We start from the raw sequence: 15,469 nt of genomic DNA on the forward strand, positions 1-15,469 counted from the left end.
TAATACTAAAGTTGAATTTAGTTATTTTTGTTCAGGCAGTATAAAGACAAGGAAGAAGAACACCAGAGTGGTTTTTTCTCTGCTTTAACAAATATGGTAAGTCCTACTTGTTTTTTTCTCTCCTGCTTAGAAATGTAAGAGGTCTGTAGGGGTAGACAAATCTGGACTGAGAAGTTCAGATATTTGAGGTGATGGCATGATGAGGGGAGAGAAGATGCTCAGAGCGGATTTTTTTGAGAGCTCTATCTCTTCTAGTGATTTCCAAACCGAAGTGAGATGGAAAAAGGAGAGCTTTGGATTCTCTGGGACTGATTTTTTCAAGTTAATTAACTCAGATTTTAAAGGCTAAAAAAAAAAAAGTACATAGTAAGTCAGACTTTTGCTTCCTAAAAAGTTGACTCTGAGGACTGACCCTGTGGCACACAGAGTAGGAGAGTTTAGATCTGAGTCCAACCCCGAGTGCTCTTTGGCTGTCTGCTGTGGCCACTTCATCCCTCATAGCTGGTCCTGAAGTTGAGAGATTGGTGCAGTGGATCTGAGCCACTTCTCTAAAGGCTTAATGGGCTGAGAGGTCCATGGTTTAGGAAAGTTATTGGTCCAGTTTGCAAGACTCCTGAGCAAGGTTTCTCAACCTTGGCACTATAGGCATTTTGGACCAGATAATATGAAACTAATTTTTAAGAGATAAATCTAACAGGTCTTAGAATCTAGGCAGACTCAGAAAGTCTTTTTTTTTGGGCGTTAGTATTCAAGTAATCAGCCCTAGGGCAAGAGAGTTTTTGAGTTCATTGCAAGAAATGGCCATCCCTCTATCCCACAAAAAGGCAGGTTTTTTCCCCCCAATGTCTATGCCTTCTTCCTTTTTCTTTCTCAGAGCCTACTTTCAGGAAAGGAATTGATTAACTCTGAAGCATAAGTGAGTAAAGTTTCTCAGAAGTCAGAACAGTGTGAGTGCTGTATTGGTGTTTGGTTAAATGAATTAACTATGATTATATTGTTCCTAGGGATCTTTGCCTTTCAGCCAAGAAGAAGTTTTCTAACAAACAAGTGAAGCTCCAGCTGCATAGTTTTGGGCATCAGTAAGCAGGTGTAAGCATTTTTAGAGGAATGGACATCTTTTTCAGTGCCTCTGATATCACACATATTGGAGGCGACCTACTCTGTTTACTTATTTGGCTGCCCTGCCTAGGATACAAACTAAAGATTTTGTGATCTGAAAGATGGACAATGTGTCTTACATAGACAGTTCTGGTCTGAAACCCAGATATTCCCCTGAAGATGGCTCTGTGTTGGTTGAAATCAGCCTGCTTTCTGTGATGTTCTTCACGAGTTAGTTTCTGACTTCAGATAAGCAACTTCCAGGAAAGATGCAGAGTGAGGAGGATGTCTAGGTTAATATTTACTTGCTGTCAGTGGTTACTAAACCTTACACATTGAAAGGGAAAGCTGGACGAAAGTGCTGGGATTGTTGGTTTTTTTTAAGATTTTATTTTTACTTTTTCTCCCCAAAGTCCCCTGGTACATAGTTGTATATTTTTAGTTGTGGGTCCTTCCAGTTGTGCTATGTGGGATGCCACCTCAGCATGGCTTGATGAGTGGTGCCATGTCCATGCTCAGGATCCGAACCATCGAAACCCTGGGCCGCTGAAGCGGAGTGCGCGAACTTAACCCCTAGGCCATGGGGCCGGCCCTTGGGATTGTTTTTTTTAAGTCTCTTTAAGGAAAGACGATTTAGTGGAGTTCTTATTATTTCATTCATTATTTATGATTCTTTTAAGATCTTCAAAGTGGGCTGATTTTGGTGTGTGAGACTGGTGGGCCAGAGTTCTAACTTCCCTTGGGCTGCAAGCAGCTTGTTTTTTCACTAATTAAAGGCTTCATGGCACAGATCTCCTCTCAGCATTTCCTTGCTGTAAGTCTGCAATTCCCCTTTTCTTCCACAGGTGGGCAGCATGTTCATAGCAGATGCCCATGAGAAAATTTCAGTACAGTAAGTCCCTAACCTTCTTGTTCAGTGACTTTAACTTTAGTGTGGGCTCTCTGGCTAGATATGAGAATGTGAAATGTTACCTCTTGCTAATCTTTTTTTTTAAAGATTTTATTTTTCCTTTTTTCTCCCCAAAGCCCCCCGGTACATAGTTACATATCTTTAGCCATGGGTCCTTCTAGTTGTGGCATGTGGGACACTGCCTCAGCATGGCCTGATGAGCGGTGCCATGTCCGCGCCCAGGATCTGAACCAGTGAAGGCCTGGGCCACCAAAGGGGAGCACGCAAACTTACCCGCTCAGCCACAGGGCCGGCCCCGCTAATCTGTTACAGATTCAAACTTTTTTTGGTGATTTATCAAATGTTTCTTGGGTTTTAAACAATAATGGACCCTCAGAAACCCCTACTTTGGTCATATGTATTGAGCCCCAAGAACCTGAAAAACTGTTCCCAGTTGTCTCTGGAATGAAATGAAAGAAGGCTGGGTATCTGAGCCAGTTAAGGACTTAACTGGATTAGGAGGGGAAAGTGAGAGGGAAGATAGTGAATAAAGTAGATAAGAACTAGTCCTAGGGAATTAAAGTTAAGACCCTGACTCTTTGCCTATGTCTTTACATAAGCCCAAAAGGAAATCTAGGGGACATTAGAAACTTAAAAGGATTGATAATGAGGAACTGGAGTGAAATCTTATCTTGATGGTTGTACTGTTTTTACTCCTCCACTATAAGAGCTGCTCTAATTTGTCCTCTTTCTTTAGAACCAATGAGGCCATCCTTCTGGCACTTTATGAAGCTGTTCATTTAAATCGCAACTTCATCACAGTGTTAGCCCAGGTTGGTTATATTAAAAACTCCAATCGTTTTTCTCCCTAAATTTCATACAGATTCACTCCGTTGAAAAACCTGTCTGGCTGTGCCTGTTTAAACATGCTTTGTGTTGGTAACTGGTAACAAAGAGTTGCATCAATCGTCTTTGCTTCATGCTATCCTCCAATATATATGATTCCATCTGGTGCTGAAGTGGGCCTGATAACATGCAAAGTTAATGGTTTTGACTAGTTTACTGATTCTATTAACCCAAATGAGTTTAAATTACTTCATTTAGCTTTCTGGAAATCCCTTGGTATTGTCTGCCCATATGGGTTTTTTGGGATCATATGGATTTTTTATATCAGGCTTTCTGCTTTCTAAACCACTATCGAGTTACAACCAGAGATAAAATAAGCCAGGTTACTTATCTTATGATCTCACCAATTTCCAGAGAAGAAAAGTAAAAAATATCCTGTCCAGCATCAGGTTGGCTGTTAACAGAAAAAATGACTGCAAATGCTAAAAGCAGAAAGTTGTAGAATGCTGAGTGCTGGGTCGCTTGCCTAAGGGATCTCTTCTGTAGTTCGTACTGAAGGGACTAAAATAGACTGAGAACTCAAGTGCTATCTGTGAAAGCTGTCTTAAAAAATTGATGGTGTTTTTATCTTAAAGTCAGACTGTTTAAAATATGTATGTAGATTTCTTTTAAAGGAGAGCTTGCTTACGCTTTTTTCTCCAAGGGCAAATGTGTATGGAATCCACTGATTAAGTTTTAACAAAAAAATAAGATCATGCTTAAAAGGCAATGCGCTGGTTTGGGGTCTGCCTACAAGGACACTTATTTTTCATGACAAATAACATAGGAGACTTTATCCACTATTCTGTGTTCTTTGTCTGCTCTCTGAATTCTGTAGTTGATTTTAAAGGAAGTAGTGCGGAAGGTAAAATGCTGGTAAAGCTTTTGGGGAAGAAGAGAGTAGCTGTCATTCAGACCCAATGGATATCTCCCCCTTGTCTCTGCCTCCCCACCCTATACATTCTTATTTGTTGTGGAACAGGAAGGCTGCCATTTGCATAGATTTTAAAATAATACCTGTTATCCCTTGGCTCACCTGCATTTATTAGTCAACTATGTGGTCATCAGAACAGTCTATTGATCTGAGAGAATAGTCTCTTCCTAGGTTCGGATAGGACTGCAAATGCCCTTTTTTGGTAGAATAATGCTCTCAATTTGTTTACCCCAGTTTTTTATTTGTGTGGTTCTGCAGAAAAACTTATGTAATGGGAACTTAGATGCTTAAAGAAAAGTAGCCCACAGAGCTTCTTATTAGAGTTGGCAAGCATCAGTAATAAATCAGGTACTCATGAGAACGAAACGTAGAAGCAGTCCCTCCTCAGTGAGCTTTCTCTCTAATCACGAGGCTAGGAATACTAGAAAGGAAATTAAGTAGAGAATACTCAGAACTGACTTCTCTCTTTTCTTGTTTGTCTGTGTTATTTTTCAGAGTCATCCAGAAATGGGCTTGGTGACTACCCCTGTCAGTCCTGCTCCAACAACCCCAGCCACACCACTGGGGACCACTCCGCCCTCCTCTGATGGTAACCCCACTACCTCTTTTGTTGTCTTGATTAATATGATCTTGACTCTTTCAGGGTGGGCATAGCTGTGTTAAATGAAGAACACCAGTTGTTAATTCTTTCAATTAAGCAACTGTTTGAGGTACTGTCCTTTAGGACCCCAAAGCTCCAAAGAAAACTTGGGAAAAGATAGTCAAGTGCTTCTCTCTGTGTAAGAAGCTACATAACTCCAGCTTTTCCTCCTCAGGGAATGGTAGAACCAGGGAGAGCTAGATCTGAAAGGGACCTTTGAGGTCAGTGATGCCTGTCCTGCCAAACTCGCAGGATACTTGTGAGGCTCAGTTGAGATCTTCATTATGAATATCTCACTGAAATATTATCTCAAGTTACCATTTGACAAATGAGGGAATTGAGGCCAGAAAAATAAGTGGTTTGCCTAAGGATAGTGAGAGTTGACACTAAGAGCGAAGACATGGATCAGGCAGGGACTACATTTATTTTGTTCACTACTGTCTGCCCAGCATAGTGTCTGGCATGGTCGTTGCTTAGTGAATATTTGTTGAATAAATGAATGAGAAAGTGAACCTGGGATTTACTCACTGTTCTGTGTCTGCCAGCCACTCCCAGTTAGAAAACAACAAGCTTTGAGAGTATTATAACTTGGAGTTTGGTGGATATTTAAGCCTTCTCCCCCTAAAAATAAAAAAAATGTCCACTTTATAAATCTTATGGCTAGAACGTAAGAAAAAGGTAACAGAAAAGAAATTATGAATTTTGCCCAACAAACTTCGTGTCATCTGAGTTGTTCTGTTGTAAGCTGAGTGTTTGATGGAATGTGTTAACCTAAAAATAATCTTCGTTAATACTTGATGTTTTGCCTAAAATGTTAACCACATTTTGGGTAAAGAAGTACAGTAAATCTAACTCTGATCCTTTCTTTATGCCTCCTTACTTTCTGTATGTGAACTGATCTTTCATCTGCTTTCTCTGCTTTAAATTTTCATATAGCACCTGTGGCAGTAGCATTTCAACGTAGTACAAGCAGTATTGGTACAGAAGCATGACAGGGAAATGCCATTGACATTCAAGTCTATGGTAGCAAATTGGATTAGAATTGAAAGCCAAATTCCAAAATATATTAATGACAAGGAGCAAGTAGTAAGGATTGCCTTCTTGTCTCTGCTTATTCAGGTCCCTGAATAATCCAATGGAAATACTGTTCTTTCTCTTTAAGGTTGAAGCCTGCCTGGTTACCATGGATACCAAAAGCCATATATATGTCTGTGTATTCCATGAGTTCCATGTGATGCTGGGGTTTGGATGCTCCAGAGAACTGCCTTTCAAACTGTTCATTGTGAACACTTCCGCCTACACTCTTGATTATGCAATGGCAGGATTTGTGCTTACTTACGTACAACTAGTGAGCTTTTATTTTTTCTAGTGGGAAGATGGAGTCAGCCCACTTTCAAATGACTGTCTTCTTTGACAAAGAATTATGCTGGGAAGAATTATGAAGCCGAAGATCAAGGAATAACTCTTCCTTAGGAAGGAGATTTTATTTTGTGAGGGATTTTATTCTATCCTATTTTGCTCTTTTTCCTCTCTCCTAACTCATTTCCTTTCTGTAGGGGTCCTAAGTTTTATAACCTTGTTTTCAGATTTTGGTTTTTAATTATAGTGGTGCTCAGTAGTGCAGTGATATTTAAAGGTATGTCACTGGAGCCATTATTTTTAAAAGGCAGCAGTTTCGATGTAACATTTGTTCTCAGTTCAGACTTGACATTTGACAACTCAGCCTTGGCATGAAAGAACCTTCTGGTAAACTAAAAATACATATACTTCTATATTTCTGCATATTATATAAGATAGTTTTCCAGTTATTACTGCATTGTGAGTGGGGAAAAAAAGTCCCACTTACCAATTGGATGCCTCTTTGTATCGGACAAAGGAACGATTATGGGTTCTGAGCTTCAAAATAGGCTGTAGTTTGAAATGACGGTCTCAGGTTATTAACCCGTAACATGAATTAAGACCTTTTAGTATTTCAACATAAAAATATATTTGTCTTTTATTAGTTCTTGGAGGCTGAACTGTGGGAAAACAGCCAAGGGTTGGGCGTGCTAATTTATTCTCATAAGGCTTTTTGCTGTGCTTGCTGTGTATTATGGATCCATAATATGCAAATGTTTCCCATTGTTAATAAGTGTTCTCAGCATATATCGTAATAACTCCAGAGAGATCCATTATGGTTATGAATACATATTATGAGTGATATCCCAAACTCAGCTGAGTCTTAATGGGTGAAAATACAGCAGAAAGCTGTAGATTCTCTAGTTTGTCTGGGCCACCATGAACCTCATTTTGCTTATATATTATGTCTTAGACAGTGTAAAAGTGGTTAACAGGATGTCTAAGTGTAATTTAAGGTCTTAGAAACTTGAGAAAGCTACATTAAGACTGTTCTGTGTGGATCAGCCCTAGTCTGGTCCCTCATTGTTCATTAGGACTGTAGCTCAGAGCGTGGGGGCAAGGCATAGTTTCTCTTGGAAACAAGTGGCTGGGTTTAAAAAATTCAGTTCCCAGGGTGTCCCAATCAATAATGTCCACTCGTTTTCAGCCTGATATTCCTTTTCAGGTTCTCCTTCAGAAGGGAAGAGATTAAGGATTAGAATTTGAGTATAGTTTTGTGTTAACTTTTTTCCCTTCCATCTTGGGTATTTCCAGCCTAAATAAAGGCTTTTTCTCAAAATTGAGCAAGATTTCTCCTTCTTAGGAATGAATTGTCATTTACTTTAAGCAGGACACTCATCAAAGCAGGGCTCATTTATATTCAGTACAAATCTTTCCCTTAGGTACAAATCAAAGTGCCTTTAAGAAGGACCCTGAACCCTTTTGGGTTACTTGGGGTTAGAAGTGGAATCAAAATACCATTCTTAGGATGTTGGGAGAAAAGCTCGATTCCTGGAGACTGGCCCTCCTAGATGTGAGAGAAGGGAATTGGGCTTAATCTTGGGAGTAGGAAGGGCTCTAGAGGCCTAGGAAGAGTAGATAAAGGTTTTATGACAAGCACTGGTCCTCTCTCTGTTGTGGAAAAAGCTTATTTAGTGATTTCCTTGCCTGCTGGCAAATTGACTATGTAGGTAGAAGTGTTAGAGGGAATATGTTAGAGGCTAAGTGTATTTCATGTGTTCTATTCCAGTTATAAGTTCTGTGGAACTCCCACTGGATGCAGATGTACAGACCAGTAATCTACTGATAACCTTCTTGAAGTATAGCTCGATTGTCATGCAGGATACCAAAGGTAAGGCATGCTACTTTCGGGGCTCAGGAAGCAAGAGGTATTTCAGGCAGCTACTTAGCTAGAATCAAGGAGCAGCATTAATACTTTGAAGCTTTGACAGAATGAACCCTTGAGGCCTCTTGTGTAGGGTGATGTTCCTGATTACTGGAAAATAGTGATTTTTCACTCCAGATGGCAATTAGGTGGTGTTGGGAAAACCTGAAGCTGGAGGGGGAGTACTCCAAAATAGAACAGGAAAAAAAAAAATTGGTCTGTATGGAAACCAGCAAGTCTTCTTAGCAGATTTTGGTAAGTAGATGCAAACCCTTTTGTGTGGGAAGTGGGGGGATTAGCACGCTCCAGGGAATTCCCTTTTGAGGACAAGAACAGAAAGCATCGGCTTATGGTGAGAATTAGAGGATTGGTGTGCAGAGCACAGTAGGAAGAGGTGAGATCCAGAGGCACTGTGCTGCTTTACACTTAGCACAGAAGTGTTCGTACCCATCCCAGAAATGCAGGGTGGAAGTGAGGGAGAAATGGGTGTTGGAAAAGTTTGAGTTTATTCTGTCTGGTTTCTCATTCTTCCTCTGTTTATGATTTTTCTATGATCTTGTAATTGGTGATAAGGTAGTAGAATAGTTGGACTAGGAGTGAGAAGGGATTAAGAGGAAACCTAGCAAATTCTACCCAGTGTATATCTTAGGTGTTTTTTTATGCTGGATTTATATGTGTGTTCACAATTTTTATTTATTATTTTTTTATTGTGGTAAAATATATATAACAAAATTTACCATTTTGATCATTTTTAAATGTATGATTCAGTGGCATTCAGTACATTCACATTGTTGTGCAACCATTGCCAGCATCCATCTCCTGAACTCTTTTCATCTTGTAAAACTGAAACTCTGTACCCATTAAACAGTAAGTCCCCATTCTCCACATTCTCGTCTTCCCCTAGCTGCTGGCAGCCACCATTCTACTTTCTGTTTCTTTGAATTTGACTACTCTAAGTACCTCACGAAAGCAGGATATATCCCAGTTTTAAGATTCTCTGGAAATAAACCTTTTATTTCATGGTGACACTGAGGTAGCATTTTTCCTTCAATTTTTTTGAATGAAAAAATCTCCAGTATATAGTCGTTCCTCAGTATCTGCAGGGAATTGGTTCCAGGAACCCCCACAGATACCAAAGTTCGTGGGTACTCAAACCCCTTATGTAAAATGATGTATGTAGTGCAATGAATATAGTTGGCCCTGCATATCTGCAGGTTTCACATGTGCAGATTCAGTTCATTTCCTCATATCTACAAAATTTTGATCTGAGGTTGGTTGAATCTGAGGATGCGAAACCCGCAGATAAGGAGGGCCGTCTGTACAGAGAAGTTGAAAGGATTGTAAAGTGACCACTCATACCCGTTAACATTTTGCCATATTTGATTTGTCTTTAAATTTCTTTCCGTGTATTCTTGTTATTTTGGTTCAACCATTTTAAAGTAGGTTGCAGACATCATTCTACTTCACATTTTAAGTACTGTGGCATGTATCTCAATGTTGAAGACATTTTCCTAGCTATCTATTATAACTAGGAAAATCAACAATAATTCTCTAGTGTCGTATAATGTTCAGTCCATATTTAGTTTTTCTCAATTGTCCCAAAAATGTTTTTCATAGCTGATAGTTTTTTAACTACACCTAGCATTTTAGTGAACATTTTTATTAGCATTTTATTAGGTACCTACAGTTTTGATCCAGTGGGCTTTTCCCATTTAGAGTGATTTTTTTTCTAATTACAAAAGTAACTGAAATATTATTTGTTAAGAATTAAAACAGTCTAGCTATGGTTACTTAGAAAGTGAAAGTCCTTTGGAATTAAGTTCTTCGGAGTTAATCACTTCTGACAATTCGTGTATATGCTTCCTTTATAAACCTTCTTTATAAGAATCTTTAAATCCTATTTTAGGAACCAGCTCTTCTCTCTGCTCAGTAGTTGAAGTTTGGGTTCTTAAATTATAGTCCATGTTTGTGAGGTGCTTTAAGATTCCCTTAGGCATAAAGTATGCTTTAGAAGGCTCTGATATGCCAAGTGGGCTGGACAGGTTTCTGGTATGAGAATTTTCAGAAATTCCAGAATGGAGCTGAAAGGCAAGAGCTGCGTAAGAAGGTAAGACTGGGATTTGGGAGCTTTTGGAATGAGAAGGAAACATTGGTAGGCAGAGATAGAGATCTAAAAGGTAAATATGGGAAATGAAGAATTGTCAGAGTTAAAAGGAGCCTGGGTGGGCAGAATCTAACCCCGTTATGCTCAGACATATTGCATTAGCTTTTGGAGATTTCTGTCTTGCAAACTTAGACTTTTTTCTTCTGTTATGCCTTGTGAGTGTGCTCTTTCAAGAGAGAAAGCTATATAAAGGGATGAGACAGATGCAAGTAGTCCATGTCACAAACTCCTAACATAGAGAGTCAATTGGGAGCTGCAGAGTTGGTGACCCTTTGAGTCCTGGCAAGTGAGATCTGGCAGGCAAGGATAACAAGACTTGTGTATCAGTGTTTCCTGAGGCCATTGCTTCTCCTTTATGGGAAGAAAGAATTTCTTCCTTTCTCTAGAAATATCACAGCAAGCATAGAAGAGAGAAACTGCATGGATGTGACCCTGAAAATGTACTTTTAGCTTTGCTTGATGTAACACAGTGAATTGAGGCCCTTGGAACTCAATTGTCGCTTTAATGATTATATAAGCTTCTTTGTCCTTGTCATTTTGCCATACATAAAATGGAAGGCAGAATTGAGAGCAGATTAATTGCAGTATAGATGGTCTCAAGCTGTCTCTCTAAACTCAGACTGGGTTAGGTCTTTTGCCAAAAGGCAGCCTAAATGTGGCAAGGGGCAAGGTTTGGTATGATGAAGAATTAGTTTGAAAAATGACTCCTGTGTGGCTTCATTGGCCCGGCTCTCTTCCTGTCTATTAAGCTCCTGACCTTCTGCATGCCCTGGCTAACAGGATCTCATTATGTTTTTAGGAGCAATGGAAGCAACTTTTTCTTGGCTTTGCTCCCATCCCCCCCCCCCCCCGGCCTTGATATTGTCTCTTTCTTTTTTATTATATACCGATAAAAAGATACTTTTTTTGGCAGGGATGGGGTGAGGAAGATTACCCTGAGCTAACATCTCCTGCCAATCTTCCTGTTTTTTTTTTTTTTTTTTTTTTTGCTTAAGGAAGATTAGCCCTAAGCTAACATCTGTGCCAGTCTTCCTCCACTTTGTATGTGGGTCACTGCCACAGCATGGCTAATGAGTAGTGTGCACCCGGGATCTGCACCAGTGAACCCTGGCCGTGGAAGCAGAGTGTGCCAAACTTAACTACTACACCATGGGGCTGGCCCCCCCAAAAAGATAATTTTAATGTATACGAATGTTAAGTTATAAAGCTGATAATGAATATAATAAATAGCATTATTATGAAGTATAATAAAATGAACATGTGAATTCACCACCCAACTTAAGAAATTATTAATGCTGTTGAAGCCACCTGTGTGTCCCCTCCTCTTCAGTCATTCCTTTTCTGTTCTCCAGAATTTTGTGTTTATCGTTCTCTTGATTTGGCTTTGCTTTCAAAGCCTTTTATTCTTGAGGTTCTTTTGACTTGAGTGTTGTCACCTCAAAGGAGTATCTGCTTAACCTTTAAAGTAGACATTAGAGGGGCTAGCCTGGTGGCATGGCTGTTAAGTTTGCACGTTCCGCTTCAGCGGCCCAGGGTTCACCAGTTCGGATCCTGGGTGCGGACCTACACACCGCTTGTCAAGCCATGCTGTAGCAGGCGTCCCACATATAAAGTAGAGGAAGATGGGCATGGATGTTAGCTCAGGGCCAGTCTTCCTCAGCAAAAAGAGGAGGATTGGCAGCAGATGTTAGCTCAGGGCTGATCTTCCTCAAAAAAAAAAAAAAATAGACATTAGGGGGCTGGTCCCGTGGCCGAGTGGTTAAGTTCTGCACTCTGCTTCGGCCGCCCAGGGTTTTGTCGGTTTGGATCCTGGGTGTGGACATAGCATTGCTCATCAAGCCATGCTGAGGCAAACATCTGACATGCCACAACCAGAAGGACCCACAACTAAAAATATGCAACTATGTGCTGGGGGGCTTTGGGGAAAAAAAGGAAAAAATAAAATCTTTAAAATAGACATTAGGCAAAAATATTAAAAATATGTAGATATATTATGCATAGACTTCAAGTTGATGCATCAAAGTCTTAAGAGCTATGACAGCTGGGTGGTATGATTAAACTTGGATTTTTAAAAAATAAATTTTATTTATTTCTTTATTTTTGTTAAGGAAGATTAGCCCTAAGGTAACGTCTGTGCCAATCTTCCTCTACTTTATATGTGGGTCGCTGCCGCAGTGTGGTGACAAGTGCTGTTAGGTCTGTGCCCAGAATCTGAACCTGTGAACCCAGTCTGCCGAAGTGAAATGCACCAAAGTCAACCACTACACTGCACTACCCTAAACTTGGTTTTTATTGTCCTTTTTTTGTGCTTTTCTGAGTTAAAAAAAAAGTTTTAATGGAATGTCCCTTATTTTTGTATTCAGAAACACTGTCTTTTTTTTTTTTTAAAGTGGAGAGAGAGCTGCTGGCTTTCCTATGGGAGTTGCTGATCAGCTTTTGGAGAAAGGGAGGATAGTGCCAGAGAAACTCTGTGGCCAGAGATAGGTAGAAGAGTCTCATGAATCTAGTTTTGCATAGGTAGGGCATTTCTCTAGGGGCTCTGATGTAAGCTATGGAGAATGTCAGATAGGTATTATCATCATTACTCTTTTTGTACTGCCTATCTCTGAGGAGAAGTGAATGTATTTCTGGACTACAACCCCCATTGTGCCTTCTAATTGTCAAATTTTAGTTGATAGATTCCATCTTTGAGGAAGTAGCAGGTTAATATAAGGATGAATTCTATTCGTTCCACTTCTGTAGCACTGTAATCTGTTAATAGATCTTCTCTCCAGAATGGACTTCAGTCTGGGTCCTATCAAAGCTAATTTGAAGTATCGTAAGCTGTTTCTCTGTTTTGGATATGCTGGTATGACCCTCTTTTTACCTCCATTTCACCTCCTCACCCACAAAGATCCTGGAAAGTAAATAAGCTTTGATGGTTCTGGTAGTTGGCAGTGATGGAGTAGCTCTTTCTTGGCCATTTGTGTGGGCTTAGAGCCCCACTATCGAGGTTGCCTTCATCTTTTTTAATGACTAGAATGTGAGTTCTGGGAGACCAGGAACCTTTGTTTAGTTCAGTGCTATATATAGTGCTTGGCACAGTACCTGCCACATAGTAGGTACTAAGAAAATATTTGTAGAGTGACTAACTTTGGCAGGAAGAAAAATGACTGAGAGTTCATAGCTTTCCTGGTCATAAGTAATATGCACAGTGCAAGGAGAAGCATGGGCTGAACCCTGGTCTCCAGTTAATTTCTTTCTGATTCTACTGTCAGTTTGTTGTGAACAATTATAAAACTCTTCTAGATTTTGTGGTAAATGGGTATGAATGATGGTGCTTATGGCTGGTGGATGGGGAGGGGTGGGAAAGGGAATGGACCTGAGTATTCAGAAACCAAAGGGCTGGCACGGAAGCAAAGGGCATGGCCCTGATTTGGGCCATGGTGGCAGGAACGATGACAATAATTAGATGACTCTCAGGAAGGTGGTTGGCCGTCCATCAGAGTATCAGAATATTTAAGAAAAAAATCTTCTGGGAGAATTCTTTTGCCTAGAAGAAAAGCAAAAATTACTCTGGTAGAACCTTGATTTTCATTCATGAATTTTGTGGGAGAGTGAGGGTAGTGTGAATGTTCTTTTTGATAATACACATGTTTATTCTCTATAGAAACATGTTCCGGATGATTTAGAGAGAAGGGTTTATTTTTCTTTCCAGATGAGCACCGGCTTCACAGCGGCAAACTCTGTCTGATTATCCTTACATGTATTGCAGAGGTAGGTCTCACCAATCTTCTGGTATTAACTGATCTCTTACAAAGTGCTATCTTCTTCTGCCCTTCTTCTCAGGTTCCTGACTTTTAGGGTCCTAAAGCCTGGGAGAGAAAATCTTTTCCCTTTGTATTGTTAGTCTCCTCCCACTAGACTGTAAGCTCTGATAGCAGGTACTTTGTCTCCTTCACCAGAGTGTTTTCAGTGTCTGGCATATAGTAGAGGCTCAATTAGTATATGTTGCATGAATTAATAATGAATTGTGATATGATAACTGCTATAATTGAGAAATGGAGGATTCTAGCTCTTAAGAGTTTTACACAAGAGAGTTAAGCCTCTTTAGGAAATATAATCCTGCCCCTTTGAAGCTGCTCATGTTGGGTCTTTTGCATTTAGCAAAGTGAAATAAAGAGCTCAGGTTTCCTGTCGGGGGAGGTGGAGAGAAAAGCCAAAAAGAGGGATTGGAAACTGAGTAAAGTTGGGCTGGTTGCAGTTTGGTGAAGAACAAGAGCCGAAGGGGAAAAAGAAGAGGTGCTTTGGCTTTGTAAGGAGGCACTGTAGGTTGGGTTAATCAGGCCTGAACTCACCCTGGATCTTGGTGGCAACACAGGTATGGCAGAACTTAAGTCAATTTAGAGCTAAATTTGTAACTTCAACCTCCCCCTTCCCTGTTCCTTGTTCTGATCTTTTCTCTCTTAAGAAAAATAGTAAAGATGGTACATATGGAGTAAAGATCTTTCTCAGTCTTTCCTTTTTTATGTTCTCTGTGAAAAGATGACCTACTTTTCACCAGGTGAGGGGTAGCTGATTACAGAAGAGCTGATTATTAGCAGTGGGCCTGGTGTAATTGCTTTTCAAAAATCTTTCTAAGAAAATCTTTAAAGAAGTTGTTTTCCACAAATTGTAACAGTTCCTAGTAATTGGAGTCTGTAAGCATGTCAGATCTTCCCAAAAGGTGTTGGGAATGGGCCAAGGGATGTTTATTACTGATCCATGGTGAAAAGTTTTTGATTTTCCATCAGTCTTCAGCAAAGCCAGAGATAGATGGGGTCTTGCCTCCTGCTATGCTGCCTGTGTAGCAGTTTTCTCATGTTCTGCCAAGCCCATTCCCTGCAGAGCGCAGACCTTTCTTCTTAATTGTAGATCCTCATGTGGAGCCTGCACATGCATCGTGCGGCCCCTATGAAAGCCTTCAAGCTGTCACAAACAGAGCAGGCTCCTTAGGCAGATGGGAAGGAAGAGAGAATAGGAAAACAGATTCCTCTGAGCATTTGCCTTAAGTCCCTGTGCCTTAATTTTTATTTTTTGTAATTTGCTTAGAGATTTTTGACCAGTTAGAGATACACTGGGAAATTACACCCAAGTAAAATCTCATGGCTTAAGTGGGATTTGACTTAAAGGCTCTAGGCTCATCCCATTAGCTCTCCAACTGGTCCTTGAAAGTAGTTCTTAAAGTCCAAGGATTTGTATGAAGTGGGATAGATTATAAACTGAGATTCTTAAGTATAGCTCTCATTCCTTACTTTTTCTCTCTCTCTCTCTCTTTTTTAGGATCAGTATGCCAATGCGTTTTTGCATGATGACAACATGAATTTTCGAGTAAACTTACATAGAATGGTAGGTGTGACTTTTGCTTCTCATTTTTTCGTAGAGGAAGTTTTTTTCTGTTGGCAAGTTCAGGGAAGATGAAATTGATCCTATTTAGAACAAATGTGGGTGGAATGTTGTGCTAAAGGGCTCTTGCTTGACTGCTGTTCAACAGACCCATGCCTGTTGTTGAGATTTTTTGTGTGTCATGGAGCTGTTTCTTACTTAAGCCAGGATGGAAAGATCCACAACCATATACC

At 40.1% G+C, this 15,469-nt stretch overlaps 1 protein-coding gene across 19 annotated transcripts in view; it reads left to right on the forward strand.

Annotated features, from left to right (window-relative positions):
* The window catches only part of ARMH3 (armadillo like helical domain containing 3), a 169,481-nt gene that overhangs the window by 32,683 nt on the left and 121,329 nt on the right, over positions 1 to 15,469 (forward strand). For all 19 annotated transcript variants that reach the window (XR_011494234.1, XR_011494220.1, XR_011494230.1 and 16 more), the window contains 7 exons: positions 36 to 96; positions 1,944 to 1,990; positions 2,745 to 2,820; positions 4,302 to 4,395; positions 7,574 to 7,675; positions 13,570 to 13,628; positions 15,174 to 15,239. Coding sequence is in view for 13 of the 19 variants with exons in the window: in XM_014837663.3 (XP_014693149.1) it covers positions 36 to 96; positions 1,944 to 1,990; positions 2,745 to 2,820; positions 4,302 to 4,395; positions 7,574 to 7,675; positions 13,570 to 13,628; positions 15,174 to 15,239 (505 nt within the window). In the remaining 6 variants the exon portion in view is untranslated. The remainder of the gene's footprint in view (positions 1 to 35; positions 97 to 1,943; positions 1,991 to 2,744; positions 2,821 to 4,301; positions 4,396 to 7,573; positions 7,676 to 13,569; positions 13,629 to 15,173; positions 15,240 to 15,469) is intronic.

This window comes from Equus asinus, chromosome 2, assembly GCF_041296235.1.
Source record: "Equus asinus isolate D_3611 breed Donkey chromosome 2, EquAss-T2T_v2, whole genome shotgun sequence".
Lineage (NCBI taxonomy): Eukaryota > Metazoa > Chordata > Mammalia > Perissodactyla > Equidae > Equus > Equus asinus.